Here is a 24,993-nt window from a genome sequence, read left to right as displayed (position 1 = left end):
AAGAATGTATTTGCAATACATGAAACTGCGAAACAGCTCATATCCAAAGTGTATGTACATACACACACACACACACACACACACACACACACACACACACTACCCTATACACAAATGAAAGGACATACAACCCAACTGAAAATAATGGGCAAGAAACTAGAACAGACACTTCACAAAAGAGGATATCCAAATGGCCAATAAACTTGTCTGAAACACGTTCAACTTCACTAGTCATCAGGGAAATACAAATTTTTTAAATTTTATTTATTTTTAAGATTTTATTTATCTGAGAGAAAGAGAGATCATGAGCAGTGGGGAGGGAAAGAGGGAGAAGCAGGCTCCCCACTGAGCAGGGAGCTCAACTCAGGACTCAATCCCAGGACCCTGGGATCATGACCTGAGCTGAAGGTAAGACACTTAACCAACTGAGCCACCCAGGCACCCAAAATACAAATTTTAAAACATGAGATACTGTTCTAACTTCACCAGAATTATTAAATGTAAAAGATGGAGAATACCTAGTATTGGTAAGGAAGCAGAACTCTCAAACACTGCTCACAGGAGTGCAAATTAGGCCAACTATGTTGTAAAACTTTTGGGAACTATCTACAAAAGCTGAATATGTTCATATTCCATGATCCCCAGCACTTTCACTCCTAAGAACATACAGAACAAAAATGTATACATATGTGCATCAAAAGATATGCAAAATAATATTTTTATAGCAGCAATATTTGCAATAGCCCCAAACTAAAAACAATCTAAGTTCACACCAACATAATAGACTGGATACACAAATTGAGGTATAATCATACAATGGAATACTAGCAATGAAGATGAGTGAACTACAAGCTACACAAAGTAACATAGATGAATATCACAAACATATGCAGAAGTCAGGCACACCAGGACAAATATGGTGTAATTCCATTCATATAAAATTCAAAAAGAGTTAAAAGAAACATCTGATATTAAAAGTCAGGATACTAGTTACTTATGAGAGGGAAGAGTGGTGATTAGAAAACAAAGAGGTATTAATAATGTTTCATTTCTTGGCCTGGGATTTAGTTACATGGGTATGTTCTCTTTGTGATAATTTAATAAGACAAACACAATTTGTACACTTTTCTGAATGTTATACATCAATTAAAATTCTTAAATGCAAATCTGATAAATTTCCTTTTGAAGAAATGTTCCTGTTTCTAATGGAGATTACTTGCCTTGCCAGTTTCCTCTCATCCTTGCCTGAATTGAACTCATTTGTCTCTTTTAGGTAGTAGGGTGCTTTGAGGGGAGTGCCCTGTCAGAACTGAAATGTGTTTTAATTTCTTTTCCACGTGAGATGTCAACTGCATTTTCATACAAAGACTAAAAGTAACCTTGAAGCAGATCTTCCCTTTCCTGTAAAGAATCTCTTGAGTGGGTTCCTGTCCTCAGAGAAAGGCTTAGCAAAATAACAAAACTAACAGTATTTGAATGGCTTTAAAGTATGATCTCTTGTGGAAGTAGTTGCTGAGGAGGAAGCAGGAATAAGGGTTCTAGGTTTGTGTACTGGAAGGTAGTGTTTCTACGAGGTCTATTAGGTTATTAAGACCCAGGATGATTGTCCTTTAAATAACTGCTGTGAAAGAACTTTACCTTAGCAACTTTAATAACAGCTAAGCTCAGAATTTAGCCTCTCTGCCACCTTATTTCAGACCTAATATTTGGGGATAACTGTTGCAGCACAGAAGTCACTTGCCCTCCCTGAAGCCTTTCCAATGAGCCTCAGATCTTCCTAGGAAATTCTCCACCTTGTTCCGGCTGCCCACAGCTCTCACACATTTATCAACTGCTTCATCCATTCCCACTGTCCTGGGGCAGCCTAGAATCCCACAGATTTGGCTCAGAGAGAGACTGGAAAATACTTTAAAGATGCTGGACAGTTTGGCTTGAAGTCTCCTTTAAGAAGAGTAACATTAATAACACTGCTCACAATAAAGGGTCAGGACCAAACCTGAAGCCCCTTGAACACACACACAGAGTAAAAGATTGTAGGGAGAGAGAAGGGACTTTTAAAAGACTGTATTCAAATGGATTTAATTACCACAAAGTTTATCATAATACATAATCTGCAAATATAGGGAAGAATAATGTAAGCTTTTGAGGACATGTATCCAACTGAGAATACTGAAAGATCAGACACAGAATGTGAATGTGATAATTGACATAGTAGTGGAGCGACAGAAATGAGAGATTTAAATGTATGAGTCAGAATGCCATAGTGACTCAGCTCCTTCATACTATTACGTCATCACAGCATCATAACAATAAAACATAGTTACAGTATAATAAGAACGGACTTCCGAAGTTCAAGTCTTACTGACTTGTGGGATTCAAATATTACACACGAGAAATGAATGACTGGGGCACATTATTTGCCCTGCCAACTGTATGGAACTCTGGTTTCACCTATAAATTAACTAGACTCTTCTCTGTGAAATAATGTTTTAAAAATATTTTCAGATACATTATTTTCAAGACAGTCTTTTTAGGTGAGCAGTCTTGGCAAAGACTGCTGTATGTCCTCTAACATGAATTTCTCTCTTCCTCAGTTAAGTAACCCTCAAAATGTCAGGCTGCTCAAAACAAAGACTATAACATGTTAATGTTTCATTAATTCTTGTCAATCACAGTTTATTACAAAATACATGTATATTTCCTTAGGTTTAGGTCTTATATAATTCTTCCTGGCTACATACTTGTATTTTTTAAGCCAAATCATTTCCCAAACATAACTATTAGACCTTTGAATTTCTCCTGTCATTATGGGCTTTCATAACATCTAATGTCCTTTGCAAATTTAATTAAGATACTATGTACTTCCTCTCACAGCTAAGATGTCAAAATATAAAAATGCCATTTATAAGCCACGGACGGAATCATTTCATTTTGTATTATTTTCCAGAAAGGTTTCAGTACAGTCTATTTTTGTGATTAGAATGGATTTGTAAGTCATGATTGCATGATCACACAAAATGTTTATAAAAAATACAAATGTCCATTATCAACTTTATTCTCTTTACTAATACTATAATTCTACAGGGGTAAAAATACTTATGAAGTTACTAAATTTGTCAGGCAGGAGGCCCTCCAATCCTCTGCCTCCCTAACCAAACTACTGTTTGCTGATAATAATCCCACCAAATGAATTGACTTCTTCTTGATCCCAATTAAATCTTAAGTATCTTTATTAAACATAGAAGAAAGTAATACTTATCTTTAGTTAACCATGCCACATAAATGTACTGTGATGGGTAACCTGACAATCTGCCATGTAAATTAATCTGAGGTCTACTGATTTTCATACCAGATCACTGGTCCACACTCTGTCACCACAAATATGCACTAAGATTATATATTCCAATATGGACCACTACCTTTCCAACCAGTCCCATACGTACGCTGAGCTTAGAGATTTATTTCATTTTTAAAATATATTCTATTATCACATTCTTATTTACCATCTCTTCTATATTTTCAGGATTATGATGAAACAAGGTCAAGCCTGTCCACAGTCCCTAAACAGACACTTGAGAAAAGCACTAAATTCCTGTAAGATACGAACTGTAACAGGAGCACAGAAAAAGTGACCACACATATAAGGTGTACAATGATTTTCAAGAAGCAGAACTAAAAATTAGGCCTGAGTGACTTGCTGAATAACAAAATTATGACTTTACATAATAGCATAAAGTATTTCCCTCCTAAGTATTTCTTAAAATAAAAGCTAGGTACTACTTTATTTGGAGTTCCTCAGGCAAATATCTTCATAACCTAGAGGTAGGCAAAATTTCTTAAGACACAGAAAACAGTAACTGTAAAATAAAATATTGAGAAATTAGACTTCTGCAATATTAAAAACCTCTGCTCATTTAAAGACATCATTATAAAAACTAGAAGGTAAGCCACAAACCAGAAAGGAAATATGTACAAAATATGTATTTGACAAAGGATCAATATCCACAATACATAAAAACCCCTACACTTAATAATAAAAACGTAAACCCAATAAAGTATGGACAGAAGGTCTGAACAGATGCTTCACAGAAGGAAATAAACAAATGGCCAAGAAGCACACAAAAAAAGTGCTCTATATCATAAGTCATCAGGGAAACACATATTTAAAACATAAAAACCACAAAAAACCCATTGGAAAGGGGAAAAATTAAAATGTTTAACAACTCTAATCCTTGGTAAGGATGTAGAACACTGGAACTCTCATACAATGCTATGGAGTATAAAATGGTAAAACCACTTTGTAAAAAAAGGTCTACCAGGTTTGTTTGTTTGTTTTATAAAACTAAATATAATTCTATTCCTAGGTATTTTCCCAAAAGAAATAAAAACATATGCTCATCAAAAGACTTATACAAAAATGGTCATAGTAGCTTATTCAGAACATCGCAAACCAGAAATAGCCCATCAAAAGGATAAACAAAATGTGGTATAAGAAATTAAAAAGGGATGAACTACTGATAAATGCAACAAGATTAATGAGTCTCAAAAACATTATGCTGAGTATGAAAGCAGTCTTATGAAAAAGAGAATATATTGCCTGATTCTATTTATTCTATTCAGAATAGTTTGGGGTGGTGAGGCAGATTTAACTGGGAAGGATCTTCCCAAGATGCTGGTAATGTTCTATATCTTGACAGAAGTTTAGGAAATCTAGTTGTATGCATTTGTCAAAACTATTTAAACGTACACTTACAATTTGTGCATTTCATCGTATGCAAATTTCACCTCAAGAGAAAAAATGTAAAAATAGAAACAAATTAAAGAAATATCTCAGGGTGCCTGGGTGGCTCAGTCAGTTAAGCATCTGTCTTCGGCTCAGGTCATGATCCCAGGGTTCTGGGATCGAGCCCCACATCGGGCTCTCTGCTTGGCAGGGAGCCTGCTTCTCCCTTTCCCTCTGCCTGCCGCTCCCCTTGTTTGTGCTCTCTCTCTCTAATAAATAAATAAAATCTTAAAAAAAATATATCTCTATTAAAAACCAGAAGAGTGAAATCGTACTTATTAAGAAAAATAAATTCAATAATTTTTTGGAAAAAATACATAATCTAACTCAAGTATGTAGAGAAACCGAAAGACCCTTGCAATTACCCGGATGTCTGCCTGGCCTGCTCCCTCATGTGTTCTTCAGGTCTCTGCTAAAATGCAATTTTAACAGAAAGGCCTTCTCTAAAAATGCTATTTCAACAAACACCCCCGAGTCCCTCACTTTCTATCCTTGGTGTCCTGCTTAATATTTATTCACAACCTTTGGTATCACCACAAGCACGTATCTGCTTGTTTATTGTAAGACTCTCCACCAGTGGAATGTAAACTCCAAGAGAACAGTGGGGAGAAGAAACACATTATTCCATTTCCAAGATATCACTCAACTGCAATCCACTTGAGCTTTGAGGCAGATTTAAATGAAGTGTCTGGCCTCAAAGAAATGGCAAAGAAATACAGTAAAAGAGGAATCTCTCCCTTCTTCTCTCATTTCCACCTTTTGGTCTCTGCCTAGAGGGAAGCTGGAACTTCCACTGAAATCCACCTACTCCACATATCTGGGCCCTCTCCAGCCTTTACTCCCTCAGCAAAGAAGAGTGACTAATTCGATAAATCAGAGTTTGATATTAATTTGGCCACATTTCACTAGAGGGTGAAACCACTGGGCTAAGCCAGCCTATGTTCTTACCAGCATCTTGTCTCCTCTTACTTAAGGAGACCTACCAGCTCTTGACTTTCTCACTGCTGCCTATGACCGGTCGTGTGAAACAGGGCCATAGGCCTCTCTCGTGCTACATGTTGGGAAAGAAGTCTAAACAATCTGCTTTGCAAACCTAGTGAAGTCTCTAGTCTAGGCAACATGAATAGATTTGGAGTGGGAGGTTTCAAGCCTAAGCCACGTTCTCCAGTGGCTTTTTCCTAAGAACCTCAAATTGAAGGTTATAGGGATGCACATTTAAATTAATAAAGTTTGTACCAATACTCCATTTGGACAGTAATCATTGGATATATACTGTATAACAGTCAAAATGCCAGAGGAGTTCTGAACTCCTAACTCAAGAAAAATATAAAACAAAAAACAAAAATAATGTAGTACTCCATTGGTGCTAAATAACTTATTTTAATAAATTTGTCTTTAATACAAGTGCAAAACAACACTCCTACCATTTCAGCTATAGTTAAACCCACACTTCAAAGCTAAATCAATATTTAGTAACATGTTAATTCTGAAAAGTTTTTAACTACAAGAGTATCAAATATAATACAAAACCCAAATGTTTAATGCTTTCTGTTACAATATTAAAAGTAAACTTCTTAGCATCCCAAGGCTATCAAAGGTCCTCCCCCCCTCCAAAATCTTTTTTGATTTAACAAGTAAAAGTATAGTACCTTGCTGGTGTTTATATTAAAAAATTTTAAAAACAAAAAATTTCTAATTTCAGTGTGATTTGAGTACTTCTAGGCCATCCCCAAATGCCTTATGTACATACTAACTCTTTGAAGGTAGGTTCATGGTCTTGGTAGAAAAAAATCATGTTAGTCACAGTATTTTAAAATTATAACTAGATTTTTAAGCTAGAAATAAAGCAAGAAAATTTAACATTATCATCCTTTCTTCTTCTTTTTCTCCAATAAGGACAGATTTAACATCATTCTTCACTCAAATGGACTACTGTATGAGGTTTTAGTTTATGCTTCTTCTTGGTTAGCTGGTTAATATCAAATGCCCAAGGACAATTCTCATTAGAACTGCACATTTCCACATAAGGGTAATTAGTTTTAATTTAAAATAAAATAATATATGTAGATGTAGATTAAAATATAACACAAACATATGCAAACTAGTAAGAGACATTCAACTAGAAAACTGAAAAGTACCCAGTAGAAAGGAGACACAAGGGAAAATTTTTGAACTGAAATGCCGAATCATTAAAGATACTGCCATCACTGTATCCAGACCAGCTAAGAATGAAGTTAAGAATATGTGAAATGCTGACAAGAAGAATTTCTTCTACAGTTAAAACGAATGTGTTTTAAGAGAGAAAAAAATAAGCTCCTAAAATGAAACTTACAAAGCAAAACATGGGCTTAGTAATTTATTAAAAATTATACCCCTAATTTTATCTGGAGAAAAAGGAACATTATAAACAAGGGCATGAAATAGACTTCAGATCATGACTCATACCAATACTCTGTTCTTGCTGAAAAATACTATTTAAAAAGTTAAGTAAAATTTCAAATATTTTCCATTTAATGTGGGTTAAAAAATACAATGTTTATATTTGAAATATAAACTAGTCATTTATTTTCATTCACAATATAAAGTGGTTCAGGTAAGGTTTACTTTTCCCAGTGCTCAAAGTTAAATAGGAATTGTATTTCATATCTAGGAATTATAATAGTAATGTTAAGTATAAGTTTAATTTTGCTGAACTAAAGCTCAGATTCTATTAAAAATGTGTATGAAGATATCTAAATAAAACAAAGGCTTTAATTTTTATTATTTTGCAATGATAGTAAGTTTACTTTTTCTAACATTAGGAAAAAATCTAGCCTCCTTTATCAATATAAAACTATGAAAATAATCAACAGAATCTTTTATATATAACTTAGGAAAACAATTTCACATGATACACTCAAAACACTCAAGAATTACAATCCAGAAAGAGACAATCTCCCTGAAACAGAATGAAGTTCTTTCTTTTTGTCACCTCCATTCCTTATATGTAATCTTTATTTCACATCATTTACACAGAAATATTTATCACAATCAGACAGGTAGATAAGAAAAAAAATTTCTTCCTTTAGAGCTCATAAAGTAAATTTACTCAGACTTCTTAGTATGTTTCTTTTTAACAGTATCTGAAGCAACAGCTATAGGTTTTGAGGTCGATGAACCAGTACCATTAAAAGATGATTTTGTTTCACTTTTCTTTTCACATGATGAAAACTGCTGCTGCCAGCCAAACAGCATCCGACTCAATGTATCCTCAAAAGGAGCGAAAGGCACAGTAGCAGTCTCTGTAATCATCATGGTTATCTGGAAAAAAAAGTTCAGTTTTGAATTGAAATACAAATGTTTCCTACTTCTCAAAACTGAGAAGAGAAATAAATTTAAAAAGGGAGAAAGATTAAAAACACATTCTTATTTTTTACTCTTAAAAAAAAATTTTATTGAGGTATAACTGACACAGTTTCATGTATAAAACATGATTCAATATTTGTATATATTGCAAAGTGATCATCACAATAGGTCACCATATAGTTATAAATCTCTTGTGTGATGAGCACTTTTAAAATTTACTCTTAGCAGCTTTCAAATATGCAATACACTATTATTAACTATAGTCATTATGCTGCACATTACATCCCCATGACTTATAACCAGAAGTTTGTACCTTTTGAGTCCCTTTATCCATTTCACTCCCCCAACCCCCTACCTCTGGCAGCCACCAATCTATTCCTTATATTTAGAAGTTTTGTTTTGTTTGCGCATTGTTTTGTTTTTTAGATTCCACATGTAAGTGAAATCATGTAGGATTTGCTTTTCTCTGAGTTATTTCACTTAGCATAACGTACTCAAGATCCATCCATGTTGTCGCAAATGGCAAGATTTCATTCTTTTTATTGAATATTCCATTGTATAAATATATATATACACATACACACACATATATTACATCTTCTTCATCCGTTCATCCATCAACTGACACGTTGTTTCTATTATCCTGGCTATTGTAAATAATGCTGGAATGAACATGGGGGTGCATCTATCTTTTTTAATTAGTGTCTTCATTTTTTTCAGATAAATATCCAGAGTGGAACTGCTAGATCATATGGTAGTTCTATTAATTTTTTGAGGAACTTCCATACTGTTTTGCATAGCGGTTGCACCAACTTACATTCCCACCAACAGTGCACAGGGTTCCCTTTTCTCCACATCCTCACCAACACTTGTTATTTCTTGTCTTTTTGATAACAGCCATCTGACAGTTGTGAGGTGATATCTCTTTGTGGTTTTGTTTGCATTTCCTGATTATCAGTGATGCTGAGCATCTTTTCATGTACCTGTTGGCCATCTATATGTCTCTGGAAAATTATCTATTCAGAGATATCCATTTTTTAATTGGATTGTTGGGTTTTTTGCTATTCAGTTGTATGAGTCCTTTATGTATTCTGGATATTACCCACTTATCAGATATATGATTTCCTAATATTTTCTCCCATTCAGTAGGTTGCCCTTTCATACTGCTAACAGTTTCCTTTGCTGTGCAGTTTTTTTTTTCTTTGCTGTGTTTTTTAGTTTAATGTAGTTCCACTTGTTTATTTTTGCTTTTGATGTCCTTTGCTTTAGGTGTCAGATCCAAAAAATAGCCAAGACTGATGTCAAGGAGCTTACCACCTATATTTTCTTCTAGGAGTTTTATGGTTTTGGTTCTTTAATCCATTTTGAGTTAATTTTTGTGTATGGTGTAAGACAGTGGTCCAGTTTCATCCTTTTGCATGTGGCTCTCCAGTTTTCCCTGCACCATTTATTGAAGAAACCATCTTTCCCCCACGGTATATTCTTGGCCCCTTTGTCATAAATTAATTGACTATACACGCATGGGTTTACTTCTGAGCTAAAACACATTCTTTAATCTTTAGAAGAAGCAAACTCAGCTAGGTTCTAGAAAATCTCTGTTCTCTACAAGTTTATACTTAACCAAAGCAAAAGAACATAACTCATTAATAATAATAATACAAGTTACCATATTTTTGGGTGCCAAATGAGCAGTATAACCACAAAAATACAGTTAGTATTCATAGGAAATAGGAAGATAAAATATCATCTATGGTCTATACCAAACAACCAATAACAGCTACCATTCCTATGCTCTTAACACGTGCCAGAACTTTGATAAGTGTCTATATGATCTTATCCTCTTTAAATTTAACCCACCAATTACTCCACTATTACTCTCAGCATAGAGATGTGAACCAAGACTGATAGGTTCAGTAACTTGCCCAAAGTCACAGAACTAATAAGCAATAAAGCAGTTTGGAACACCCAGATTTTGAGCTCAATCACTAATACACTGCATTCTATCATTATCTAAAGTCACAGACATTCAGTAAATTGCAGAATACTACCCTTAGGAGGGAGAGTAGAAAGTCTCTAATTCATCCAATTTTTCCCACATGTATATTTATATACAAAGCATCAAGACATTAAGAGGTGGAATATAAAGTGCTACCAATTCTTTATCTGGCAAATGCACAGTGTTCAGAGATGTTCAGATTTACTCAAAAAATTAGATTGGTACCAAAATGGATCTGAGGGGAGAATGTTAAGGACTAAAATGGTTCCAAAAAGCCCAAGAATTTCCAAAAGACAATTCCTCTAGCAGATCGAAGATAATGAATCAAATTAGAAATTTTTGGAATCAAATCTCCACAAGAGACCCCTACCTAATCTATTTGTTTGAGGAAAATGGAATCAAGAATAAAATTCTTACTAACTGCAATGTTGTCTAGGTAGTGAGGAGTTGGGAGACAGAATAGGTGTCCATCAAGAAGAACGCATAAGTGAAATGCATACTGTGCAACTGTTAATAGTAATAGAAAAGTAAAATGGAAAAATTCTTAAAAATACTGTTAGGTGAAAATGAGACAAAGAACAAGAGCTATAGTGTACTACATTTAGATAAATTAAAAATGCATGCACACACGTTATGAATGTATAAAATGTCACAGAATTGTATACTACGAAATAGTTGATTGTTTTGTGACTTTGACCTCAATAAAAATAAACAAAATAACAAACTTTTTAAAAAATGCATGCACATGGGCTCCAAGCCAGCCATGACTAAAAAAAATGTCTTATATCAAACCCAGTCTCTCACCAAAATCAATATAAAAAACAAATACACAAGACAACCATTAAAAAGCACCGGAGAATAACAAATCAGGCTGAACCTAATAGGGCTATGATCCCTAAAAGAAAGTTAACTGAGTAAGGTGAGCTCCACATTCAACTTGGCTTTTTTCTTTTAATGATACGTGTCAATTCATAGCAAACACAAGTCCCAAATGGGCTAAGGAGACAAAGGCTGCAGTGTGAGAAGGCCAAAGCATCTGGGACTTGAGGGCAATACAACTCAAAGAGGAGAGAATCACAAAAAAGTAAGCCCAAAGATCCACACATAACTTGTTCTTGAGAAGTTTACCAACCCAAAACTGTGCAAAAGAGATTTCAAAAACCTAGCAGAGAGCAACAGTTGGAAGGCTAAAAGCTGATCAGATACTTCAGCAGCCCGCTGAAGGCTGGAGTTCAAGGCCAGCCAAAGTGGAACTGCCAAGGAATATACCTCAGGTTTAAACTGAGACCCAAAAGGGTCACATTCTAGAAGGGCAAACCCAAAACAGAACAGCATGAACAAAACCTAAAAGCAACTATCAACAGGATTAAAATAATCTGCTTGTGCATTACACCTGGCTGCCAGAAAAAAGTTGAATGTAGTCCGTGCCCTGAAAGTCCTTACAGACTAGTCAGAGACAGGCTGGTCAGAGACAGAGTAAATCAGTAATTAAAGAACAGTAAAAGAGTAAATGCAGTAATGGAGGTCTAGTCACAAAGATTTAGGTATGAGATACAGATTTGGAAGTCATTACCATACAAGTAAAAGGTAAAGGCATGAATATGAATGTGGTCACCTGGAGAGAGAATACAGAGAAAGAAGAGTCTAAATATAATGTTAATCTACAAGTTTATGTCATTATTGGGTAAGATCTAAGAAGAACTTCTCTATATTAAATTATTCTTTAGAATAAATAGTTACAATAAGGTGTACTAGTATAATTACCTTGATCATAGCTTGACTTCATGGACTGTCAATAACAAATAAAAGAATTCAGTTAAAAACAGTGGCCCACTGTCAGGAAAACAGCAATGTCTTTTTACAAACACTAAAAGAGAAGATTGTCAGGATCTAAAGTATTTCCTGAGTACACGAATTATAGTATTTTTCAAAGTCAAGTGTTTTAATAGAATCTCCACTCCCAGTAGACTCATCACTCAGCTGAGAAGTATTGCTGGCATCAGAAATTACTGCTGAGATAGACTTATGAGGTTCAAGGACAAACTTCTGTGAATTCAGCCTCTTACCAGGTCTTGATTCAGCAAGGTGACACAAATATAATGGTGACAAATGGAATGAACCCTTATTCTTTTACAAATAAAATATAAAACTGTCTCCTTATTTAGCAAACTATTAACAGAAAAAGCATAATACCTAAATTAAATAGCATTTGACTTCCCAGTCTCTTGCTTAAAAAGGAAAGAAAGAAAAGAAAGTAGAAACCCTAAAGACAATCTGATATTTACAACATATCCTATAATATCCTATAATATAATTCAGGTAAAGAAACTGTTTAAAGCTCCACCACATTCTTTATGTAATATCTCATGTTATATCATGTCAAAGATGCCCAGAAAAATGTGACATACAGTCTAAGTTCTTTAAAGGCACAAACAGTACTTAATGTACTTTTAGATCCTCTACAGAGCCTAGAATAGAGAGTACAATGAATAAACATAGTTTCTACCTCACATGAACAACTGAAAGAATCTATATAAGCAAAATTTGCATTATTACTCTCTTTCCAGCCAGAACATACTTCCTGTCTTTAAGTCCCCAGATCCAAACAATCCTTTGCAGGGCAACTCATGTGTCTACTCCATTAAGCCCTTTGGACAACCTCCAATGAAAATCTCCTTGTCTTTGAATGATCTCCCAATGGCAAGTGGCATATTCAACCATGTTTTCTGGTCATCTATGCTTTCTTCATTGGTGATGTCACTCACTCAGGCATCAGTAATTATTAACCTGATGACTGTCAAATAAATTAAAATTTTAAGATTCCCATTTTTATAAATGTCCTTTTCAATAAACTGGGTAAATGAATTGTTCATTTCTGATAGTATAGTCTTAGATAATTAAGTATGGAAAAATTCAATACAGAGAGACCTCTAAAAGAGGCTTTTGACCATTTAGCAGTCAACAAATATATATTTAAAAGCTACCACAAATACTAGACACACTGCCAGGGATGCAGTGATAAATAAAACAAACCTAGTCCCTATCCTCATAAGGTTAAGAGTAGAATGTACATGTCTCATATTTCTCTTTCTCCTATTTCTCTTCATAACATCTTAAGGACAGAGTCTGGGTCTTATTCAAAGTTTATATGCCCATATGTATCCCTCAAAGGGCCTAATAACACTGTCCCTCATTCACGTTTTCAGTAACATAATATCTGAATATGCCTCTCAACAGCATTCAGCACAACTCCCCAGTCCATCCTTCCTAAAATCATATCTTGGTTTTTCCCTTGCTTGACTAACAACTTCTTTCCAGTTTCCCATTCTGAATCCTCTTTCTCTAAGTATTAAACAATCTCATAGCTCTGTCCTCACTCTTGTTTCACTGTTTCTCTATGTAATATAACTGCCTCAAGTTAATTTATAAATTTAACACTATCTCAATAAAAAAATACCAAGTTTTTTTATGGAGTTAAGACAAATTGCTATTAAAGTTCATATCAATATGAAAAAATGGCTGGAAAAAGTTGAAGAGAAAAACAAACATGCAAGAATATCCAAAAAACACTGAAAATGAAAAATTCCAAGAGTGCCTGATTCTCCATAGCCTTGCAGAGAGAACACAGAGCCAGACTTTTTAAATTTTGCCAGCCAGATAAATGAGAAATGATATCTAGTGTTATTTTCATTAATATTTCTCAAATGATGAGTGTTGCGTTTTGCACATGTTTGAAAGACATCGTATCTGCTCTGTGTGAATTGTCTGTTGACAGCTTCCTTTTAATTTTTCTATCAGGTTTTTGGCCCAGTATCCCTTAATTTTTAAGAGGTTGTTATGTATTACAAATATACGCCTCTGTGATATATGTTGCAAGTACTTCCATCACAGTTTGACAGCTATATTTTTACTTTGTCCATGGTGCTTTCTTCCATGCAACTTTTTAAAAAAGTGTTACAGACTCAAACGTATCAACCTTTTCTTTATAGAAAAACAATAAAGAAAGCCCAGAGTAAGCACAAGGAAGGACAGAGTATAGACCTGAAATTAGTGAAATATCAAACAGAAAACAATGACACTAACGGCTGGGTCTTTCCAATAAATCAATGACATTGATAAACATCTAGCAGGATGGATTTAAAAAGAGAGAGAGAGAAGATACAAATAACCAATACCAGAAACTAAAGTGGAGACATTACTACAAATTCTACAGACATTAAAAGGGTAACAAAGAACTGCCATGAAAAATTTCATGCCAATAAAATAAAAAATTTAAGCAAAATGGCAAATTCCTTGAAAAATACAATTTACCAAAATGAACACAAGTAAAATAGAAAATCTGAATAGTCTTATATCAAACACTTAGCCAAGAAATAATATCAAACCTACATAAATGCTTTCAGAGACTAGAGAATCAAACACTTCTCAACTTACTTAATGAGCCAAGTGTTATGCTGATACAAAAACCAGACAAAGAAACTACAAAGAAAACTGCAAATCAATATCCTTCATGAACACACTGGAAAAAAATCTTTTCAAAATATCAGCTAATTGAATCTAGCAACATACAAAAAGGATACATCATAGCCAAATGGGGTTTGTCACGGAAATGAAAGGTTGATACAACATTTTTTAAAATCAATGTAATCTACTATATTAACAGAATACAGGAGGAAAAAAACCATAGGATCACCTCAACCAATACAGAACAAAGCATTTAACAAAATTCCAAACCAATTCATGATAAAAATTCTCACCAAATTAGGAATATAAGGGAATTTCCTCAACCTGATAAAGTATACTGATAAGAACTTACAGCTCACATCATACTTAATGTATGATGAATGTTTTCCCACTAAGGTTAGGAACAAGACAAAGATGTCCACTCTCACTCACCATTTCTATTCACCGTTGTACTAGAGGTTCTAGCCAGAACAATAAGGCAATAAAAAGAAATAAACAGCATCCATATTAAAAAAGAAAAAGTAAAAAATTATAGACAAGATTGTATATGTAGACAATGTTAAGAAATCTACACAAAATATACCAGAATAAGTAAATTTAGAAAGGTCATAGAATACAAGAAAAACATACAAGAATCAACAGTATATCTACATACAAGCAATGTAAACTGTAAAATTGAAAATTTTTAAATTACTATTTATAAAGGCATCTAAAAATACGAACTACTTCAGGATAAATTCAAATTTAACAAAATATATGTAAAACAATGAAAACACAAAAAATTAAGAAGACCTAAATAAACAGAGAAATATACCATATGGATAGACTGGCAGGTTCAATATTTTTAAGATATTATTTCTCCCAAATGGATCTATGAACACAACACAATCTCAATCACAATCCTAGAAGCCATGTTGGGTTTTTTTTGTAGAAAGTGACAACCTAATCTTAACACTTATATGAAAATGTAAAACACCTAAAACATCCAAAGAAATATTAAGAAAGAATAAATTTTAAGTACTTACACTATTTGATTTCAAGACTTATTATAAAATTATAGTTATATAAAACAATTTGGTATTGGTTAAAGATAGACATATAAATCAATGGAACAGAATACAGTCCAGAAATAGACCCATACATATAAGGGCAATTGATATTCAACAAAGGTGCCAATATAATTCAATGAAGGAAAAGACAGTCTTTTCAACAAATAGTGCTGGAACAAACTCGTGTTCATATGGAAAAAATAAATCTGACCCTTATTTTATGCCAATCATAAAACTTAATTTGAAATGGATCACATACCTAAATATAAAGGCAAAAACTGTAAGAAGAAAATACAGGTGAAAAATCCTCACAACCCTGGGGTATGGAAGGATTACTTACATAGTACACAAAAAGCAGGACCACAAAAGGAAAATTTCATAAATTGAACTTCATCAAAACTAAAAACTTCTCTTCTAAAGACAATATTAACGAAACAAAAAAGAAAGCCACAAACTAGGAGAAAAATATTTGCAATTCATATATCTCACAAATGATTGGTATCCTGAATATAAAGAAAACTGTTACAACTCAGTAAGAAGACAAGCCATCTAATTTTCAAAAATGGGCAAAGATTGGAACAAACACTGCTTAACAATAATATAAATACCCAATAAGCATAGGAAAACATGCTCAAATCTTTAGTTTATCAGAGAAATGCAAAAAAAAACAAAAAAAACCTACAGTGAGATACCACTACATATATAGAAAACGGCTAAGAACTGACAACAAATATTGGCAAGGATGTAGAACAACTGGAACTCTCATACATTGCTGATAGTAATGTTGATGGGTACAACCATTTTGAAAAACAGTGTGCCAGTTTTTTTAAACATTAAACATATGCTTTCCATATGACCCAGTAATTCCACTCCTAGTCATTTATCCAAGAGAAATGAAAATACATGTCCACACGAAGTACATGTGTTCATAGCAACTTTATTCGTAATAACCTTATTGGAAAAATAAAAAACTAGAAACAATCCAAAATCTGTCAAAAGATAACTGGATAAACAAACTGGGGTGTATAATGCTACTGAGCAATAAAAAGGAATATGCAACAGCATGGGTAAATCTCAAAAACATTACGTTGAACAGGGGCACCTGGGTGGCTCAGTTGGTTAAGCGGCCAACTCTTGATTTTGCCTAGGTCATGATCTCAGGGTCCTGGAATCGAGCCCCATGTTGGGCTCCCCACTTAGCGGGGAGTCTGCTTGTCCCTCTGCCCCTCCCCCCACTCGTGCTTGTGCTCTCTAAAATAAAATCTTTAAAAAAAAAACACATTATGCTGAACAGAATCCAGACACAAAAGATACATAGTTTACAATTCCATTTATATGAAACTTGAAAAAAGATTATAGTGACAGAAACTGGGTAAGTGGTACCATGGAGCTAGAAACAATAGTTGGGATTTATTGGAGTAGTACACAAGGACCTTTCTGAAGTAATGGAAATATTCCATATCTTGATTATGATGATTAAGCATGTACATAAATTTGTCAGAACTCATCAAAATGTAATCTTAGAATGAGTATATTTTACTGTATGAAAATTAAATTTAAGGGCGCCTGGGTGGCTCAGTCGTTAAGCGTCTGCCTTCGGCTCAGGTCATGATCCCAGGGTCCTGGGATCCAGCCCTGCATCCGGCTCCCTGCTCCGCGGGAAGCCTGCTTCTCCCTCTCCCACTCCCCCTGCTTGTGTTCCTGCTCTCGCACTCTCTCTCTCTATAGCAAATTAATAAATAAAATCTTTAAAAAAATTAAATTTAATAAGTTAGGTATTTAAAATTTTTTTAAAGAGCTTGTTCCTAAGTTTTTTGTAAATGTAACAGCCCTTTGAAGTTATCCTTTGTATTTCTGGAAAATGTACTGTCAATCAGTCAGATTAACTTTCTGTATAAGATCTTTTAGTCCAGTTTTTAAGATCTGAGACCCTGAATAAAAGACCACATATAATAATAAGAAGAAATCAGAGTACATGAAAGAGTAAGTCGGTAGCTTGGGTATTAGAGGGATCTAAAAGAAAAAATGCTACTTTGTTAAAACATTTTTTAAAAGAGATACTGATGGGGGTGCCTGGGGGCTCAGTTGGTTGGGCAACTGCCTTCCACTCAGGTCATGATCCTGGAGTCCCAGGATCAAGTTCCGCATCAGGCTCGCTGGTCAGCAGGGAGTCTGCTTCTCCCTCTGACCTTCCTCCCTCTCATGCTCTCTCTCTACCATTCTCTCTCTCTCTCAATAAATAAAAATCTTTAAATTAAAAAAAAAGAGAGATAATGATGAAGTTGGGCTCTGTACCACACATTGGGAGACTGCTTGCTGTAGGTTATACCTAGAAAAGGAATTAACAGGTCACAAAATATGTGACTCCTCAACTTTGTCAGATATTGCCAAACTGCTTTCCCAAGCTATTTCTATTTATACTCTCTCCAAATCCCTTTAAAATAATATCTATGCTTTGTCTTCAATTCTTCTTATTTACCTCAGTCTATTATAATCATTTTTCTATACTCTACCAGTCCACTGCAACTGCTTTTACCAAGGTCACCAAATACCTCTTCATTTCAAAGTCCAACAGCCTCTTTTCAGTTTTAATCACTCTAAACCACTCAAGTCTCCCTGTATTTTATTTCACAATAACACTATTTCACCATAACTCCTTATACCAAAGAGCCAAAAGATAATCCATGCTTCTCAAACTTTTCTCAGATCATCTCCGATGAAAGAAAGTGAACTTGGCAGAGCTCAAAACAAAGGCATGCCAAATATAAAATGTCATATTTTATCTTAACTTAAAAAAATGTGAATTTTGAATTCTATCCCATAATATATTCCTGTTTAACTTAAAAATGTTTATACTAATTAACAGTGAGATCAACCAATGGTACATAATACATCACACTTATAATGTGACTTTGTACAGCTAGTGCCAAAAGAGAGCCATACATCCCTTAGGATATGTGTAACTCTAGGTTTAAGAAACATAAATGACTTGCTCAAAATTGTGAAGCCTGGATTTCACATTCTTACTCCAAAGCCCGTGTGCTTTTCTTTATACCAACAGTCTTAGTTGGCACCTATTTCTTTCCTCTGAGACTTGGATTTTAACAATCATACATGACTTGTGAAAGCTGGAAAAGTAGTGAGTCCTCCTTGAATGAAACTAGGACCCTACAAGGGCTGAACATCACTGAATGTTCAGTTGCTTGGGCTACGGAAGAAAGGAAAGGAAGATAAGGGGGAGGAAAAGAGACAAGAAGAGAAGGAGGCAGAAGTTTAACATACTTCTCTCTGGAAGAAAGAAAATTAATACATCAGACTTAGAAAAAATCAGTAGCTATATATTTGAAACATAATGAGCAAGCATATGTAGAGATATATGCAGACTCCTTACACCTCCAAAATAAAGAATGTACTTACTTTTCATATATACAAGTAATTATAAAATCTCATCAATACTTGTATAGAAATGAAGTCTCAACAAACACCAGAGAGTAACAGACAGACCACATATACTGTCTATAATGCAGTTAAAGAAAAGTTTTTAAAAGTTTAAAAGATTTTTTTAATGTCTGAAATTTTAAAACACACTCTTAAACATTTTTTATCAAAGAAATTGTAATGTTAAGAGGAATTTAAACTGGGGCGCCTGAGTGGTGCAGTCAGTTAAGCGTCTGACTCTCGGTTTTGGTTCAGGTCATGATCTCAGGATCCTGGAAGTGAGCCCTGCATCCGGCTCCCCACTCAGCGAGGAGTCTGCTGAAGTTTCTCTCTCCCTCTCCCTCTGCCCCTCCCTGCACTCGCTTGCGTGCTCTCTTTCTCTCTCTCTCTAAAATGAATGGCTAAATCTTAAAAAAAAAAAAAAAAAGAGGAATTTAAACTGAATGACAGTAAAAGCATATACATGAAAACATGTGACCTGAGACACAGCAATGTAAAACAGTATGATTGAGAGGAACAACAAAACCAAAAGTTGGTCCTCTGGAAAGAATGATAATATACAAAAACCTCTGACAAGACTGATCAAGTAAGATCCTTGACTATAGAATAACTAGTTCTAGACTCCAGGCATAAATACCATAAACTTGACCAAAAAAAGAGGTAACTACTTTTGGGCACTGACAACAGAGAGTGTAAGACTGATCATGAGAAGAGAGTAACTGATAAAGAGATTCATACATATACCCTCACTTCTGCCTCAGGACAATTTCTCAAACAGAAAGCTAGAACTTGAAACTGAGGTGGCAGAGACTGAGGGCAGTGAAGCTAAATGGACTTGGATCTGCAGGGCAGGGTATCAAATAGGAGGAAACTGAGTAGGCACGGGGGGCAAGGGAGGAGAATCCAGATGTCTGTCTGAGACGGTGCGACAAGTCCTTGGCTCAGGACTAGCCTGCACATGTCAAGAGAGACACCTCCCGTGGCTTACCACAGAGTGGCTGCTAGTGGGTTGAGATATCAAAAGAGAGACTACAGATTGAGCAATGGTAGGGGCATTTACTTTCTGTTTCTCTTACAGAATTCACAATTTTTAAACTTGTATTACAGCTTCTATGTGCTTGTTTTACTTTTGGGGAGTTATTCTCTTTGAAAAGACAAATCACATTTATTAGCATCTCTGTATATGCCAAAACACTAGATTATTATCCAAAACAAAGAGACAATGCACATTTCCTGACTATATACATAATACAAGAAAATAGCAAAGAAAAATAAATAATTACTGCCAAATTTTTCCCTATATCAAAATAAAAAAATCCATTTTTCATATCTAAGAAATGAAAAACTATAGTAGCTACTCAGAAACAAATGACAGGCCATTTAAAAATCAATATAAATCTAAATGGAATTTAGGCAAAAAATATGGGTTAAAATGCACATTCTATTTGGAAGTTGGTGGAAAATTAGGAAAATGCTGGGAAATATTATGAGACAAGTTCAATACTCTATGTTATTATCGCATTGCAATATGGTGTTTAAGTTTAGGTGTTATAATAAAGAACAAAAGTCCAGCAAATACTGTAAGAAAAACTCTTTTTTATTCCACAAATTAGGTCTTCAACAAAAACTGATCCTCGTAATTAAAAAATTCAACATACCGGTACTACTTCTTCTTACTAATAAACCCCCAATACACGTTCATTTTCTTTAAAGATTAAAGTTAGAAAATCTCAGAAATTATACAGCTCCCAACACTCCTTCATGATGAAAACACTCAACAAACTAGGAATAGAAGGGATCTAACTAACTTCCTCAATCTGATGAAGGGTATCAATGAAAGAGCCACCGTTAATATCATACTTAATAGTGAAAGACTAAATGACTTCTCCCTAAGATCCAGAAAAAAGACAAGGATGTTTGTTCTATTTCTATTAAACACTGTATTAGATTGTTTAGCCAGGGCAATTGCACAAGAAAATTAGATAGAAAACATGCAGATTGTAAAGAAAGAAGTAGGGGCACCTGGGTGGCTCAGTTGGTTAGGTGGACAACTCTTGATTTTGGCTCAGGTCATGAACTCAAGGTTCTGGGATCAAGCCCTGCGTCAGGCTCTGTGTTCAGCCGGGAGCCTGCTTGAGGATGTTCTCTCTCTCCCTCTGCCTCTCTCTCTCTCTCTCTCTCAAATAAATAAGTCTTTAAAAAAAAAAAAAGTAAAACCATCTCTATTTGAGGTTGACGTGATTTTAAATACATAAAATCCTAAGGAATCCACACCAAAAAAACCCATGACAACCTATTAGAGCTAACAAGTTTATTAGCAAGGTTACAGGATACAAGATCAAAAATCAATTTTATTTCTACACATTTACAATGTACAACCTGGAAATAAAACTAAAAGCAATTACATTTACTACTTCATCAAATAGAAATAGGAAGAAATTTAACAAAAGGAGTATACAACTCGTACACTGAAAACATCATGAAAAAATATTTTAAAAGACCTAATAAATGGAAAGACATCTGTATTGACAGATTGATAGCCTTAAAAGTGTTAGGGTGATAATACTCCCAAACTTATTTGGCAGATTCAATGCAATCTCTAAGAAAATATGAGCTGGCCTCATTTGTAGAAACTGTGACGTTAAAACTAAAATTTATATGGAAATGCAAGTGACTCAGAATGGTCAAAACAATCCTTAGAAAGGACAAATTCAGATGATTCACACTTCTCAATTTCAAAACTAACTACAAAGCTAAAATAATTAAGACAGTGTGGTACTAGCAGAATGATAACACCCTCACATTTACAGCTGATTTTCAGCAAGGGTGCCAAGACAATTCAATGAGGGAAAGAATAGTCTTTTCAACACATTAATACTAAGATGACTAGATATCCACAGAATCTACAAGAATGTAAAAATACATATCCACAGGATATCAAAGAATGAAGTTGAACTGAATCCTTCCTCATACGATACCCAAAAATTAACCCAAAACAGATCATAGAGCTAAATATTAGAGCTAAAACTATAAAACTAGTACAAGAAAACATAGAGGTAATCTTTTTAACCTTGGATTTAGCAATAGTTTCTTAGGTATGACACCAAAAGCATACACAACAAAAGAGAAAATAGGTAAATTGGACTTCATCAAAATTTTAGAAATTAGTGCTTCTAAAAACATTACCAAGAAAGTGAAAGACAATCCACAGAATGGGAAAAAAAATCTGCAAATAAGATATATGAGGAATTCTTACAACTCAACATTAAAGAGACAAATGAAACAATTAAAAATGGGCAAGTGATCTAAAGAGACATTTTTTCCAAAGAAGATCTATAAACAAGTACATGAAAAAGCTGCTCAACATCATCAGTCATAAGGGAAATCTAAATAAAAATCACGGTAAGATGCCACTTCACACCCACTAGGATGGCTCTAATAAAAAAGACAAGCAGTGATGATGGCATGAGAAATGAGAATTTTCATACACTGCTGGTGGGAATGTAAAATGATGAAACCACCATGGAGACCAGTCTATTAGTTCCCCAAAGGCTAAACACAGAATTACTATATTATCTAGTCCATTTCTATATGACATACCCCAAAGAAATGAAATACATATCCACACAGAAAAAGTACAATAATGCTCAGAGTTCATTATTCCTACTAACCAAAAAATAAAACCTAAATATCCATCAAATGATGGATAAACAAAATGTGGTATATCCATATGATGGACTATTATTTGGCAATAAAAAAGGAGTAATATACTGATACATACTACAACATGGATGAACCTCAAAAACATTACAGTAAATGAAAGAAACAAGTCACAAGGCCACATATTTATGATACCAATTACATGAAATGTCAGAATAGGCAAATTTATAGAGACAAAAACACTAGAGAATAGACAGCGGTTGCCTACAATTGGAGGGCCTGAGGGAAAATGTGAAGACTGCTACTGGGCATGATAGTTTTTTTTGGAGTACTGAAAATGTTTTAATATTGATTATGGTGACAGCCGCACAATTCTGTGACTCACAAAAACAAAACGAAACAAAATATTGAAACGTACACTTAAATGGATGAATTCTATGGTATGTAACATATATCTCAATAAGCTGTTACAAAAAATACATACAGCTCAAAATGTGAGGACTGGAAGAGAAGGACATATATGAAGAGACTGCCTCAGATATCTGAAGTACTTGAATTACAGCCACAGATCAGCTCCACTGCAGAGACTACTGATAAAATAGTAAATGATCCCTATAGCAACTTGGCTCTTTCTAAGAGATAAATTTATATAATATATATGGTTTGCCTTTTAGAATTTCATAGGTAGGTTTTTAACCAAAAATACCTAGGCTAAGACAGAATTAGCTATACAATTCCTCTACACTTAAATAACAATCTTATTTTAACACCAACTGTCTACTTTTGAATAGGGAACAATATCTAATAATGGTTAAGAATAACAATAATCAGCATTAGCCTCATGGTCCAAATAAAATTCGTAAGATGCGTCACAGTGACAGAAGGATATGCACCATCCCCAATCCTTTCAACAATCATACAATGAAGACGAGGAAATCAGGATTCAGAGACATGAAGTGACTTGCCTATTCAGGAATTAAATAGCAAAGCTAGGATTTGAACCTAAGACTGCCTGTCGACAAAACCTGTGATCTTACACCACACTATCTCCTATCTTCAAGATACAATAAAGCTTCCAACAAGGCAATTATAATACAAGAGACTAAGCACAAATATGACCTACTAGAAAAATTTTGTAATGTTAAAGCTTAAAGGAACCTCAAAGAACACCTACCACAAGTACCTCATTTTACAAATGAGACAATGCTGTCTGCAGTCTCTGATCAGCTAATAGCTATTTCCACCATTCTCTGACGTCCGATATACTATTAGACTATCTGTAAATCTTTCCTGATAGCCTCGGCATAAGTCAAATGAATCAAACAAGAGCTCTGTTTCAGAAAGTCATGGATGCGCTGAATAAACAACCCAGCCTCAGCATAAGTCAAATGAGGAATCAAACAAGAGCTCTGTTTCAGAAAGTCATGGATGCACTGAATAAACAACCCAAATTTACCTTTTTAGACTGTAATAAGAATAAAAAATAAATGTTCCTGTTACCTGCCAAGTATGCAGAATTCTGGTCATACAGAATTTATAATACTGATTTACCACTACTTTGAATTCTTACCTTTGTGGCCACAAGAAACATGGTATAAAGGAACATAAGGTTATGCCTTGATACTGCCAGAAGCTTCATGTGCTGGAAAGTGAAGATAACTGATCCCAGTAGGGTTACCTTGGCAGGGCTGAAAATAAAACACATTTTAAGTCAGTAAGTAATAAACATGATCCATCTCTATATTTCTCAAAGAATACTCTGGAAAATATTAATTTAATGAGTTATTAATAGACAAACATAAGTTAATGTAAACATACTTATAAAGTTTTAGAAGTGCTAAGTTATATAAAGTATAGTTTCACTCTGATAAAATACCAGAGACCTTTGAATGTTCATACATATATTGTGACTCTCTGATAAAGTTCATTTCTATATACAGTATTTCTGAAACACATCTGACCATATAATACTTTTTCACAAAGATTTGAAAGTCCCACGTTCCACACAGTATGACTTGGAAAAAGATTAGTCATTATAGGACAAAACAAGCTCCTTCAGTCAGGTGGGAAAAGGAAAAGAAAGCCCTGATTTATAGTATTTTCCCATTTCCATGGTGTAAATACTTCCATCACAGTAAATTTCAGGGTGCTATGCAGAACAGAGAAGAGACAGATGCACACAATCAGCTCCCATGTAACAGTAGGAGCCAGATCCAGCACATTACTTTGCTAAGCCCAGCACAGAATGTTAGTGTTTG

The 24,993-nt window shown here is 34.4% G+C and overlaps 1 protein-coding gene across 1 annotated transcript in view; it reads right to left on the bottom strand.

Moving 5' to 3' along the window:
- Window positions 1-6,229: 6,229 nt before the first annotated feature.
- TMEM38B (transmembrane protein 38B) overlaps window positions 6,230-24,993 on the bottom strand; it is a 56,889-nt gene continuing 38,125 nt past the window's right edge. Inside the window, exons 5-6 of the mRNA XM_028108743.2 lie at window positions 24,306-24,423; window positions 6,230-8,083 (exon numbers count right to left, since the gene is read on the bottom strand). Coding sequence (XP_027964544.1) covers window positions 7,868-8,083; window positions 24,306-24,423 — 334 coding nt within the window. The 3' untranslated portion in view covers window positions 6,230-7,867. The remainder of the gene's footprint in view (window positions 8,084-24,305; window positions 24,424-24,993) is intronic.

This window comes from Eumetopias jubatus, unplaced genomic scaffold, assembly GCF_037043125.1.
Source record: "Eumetopias jubatus isolate StellerSeaLion01/CBP00866 unplaced genomic scaffold, mEumJub1_p1.0 scaffold_15, whole genome shotgun sequence".
In the NCBI taxonomy this organism is placed as follows: domain Eukaryota; kingdom Metazoa; phylum Chordata; class Mammalia; order Carnivora; family Otariidae; genus Eumetopias; species Eumetopias jubatus.
The sequence above is the reverse complement of the archived record's forward strand: the minus strand, read 5'-3'. Positions and strand labels throughout refer to the sequence as shown.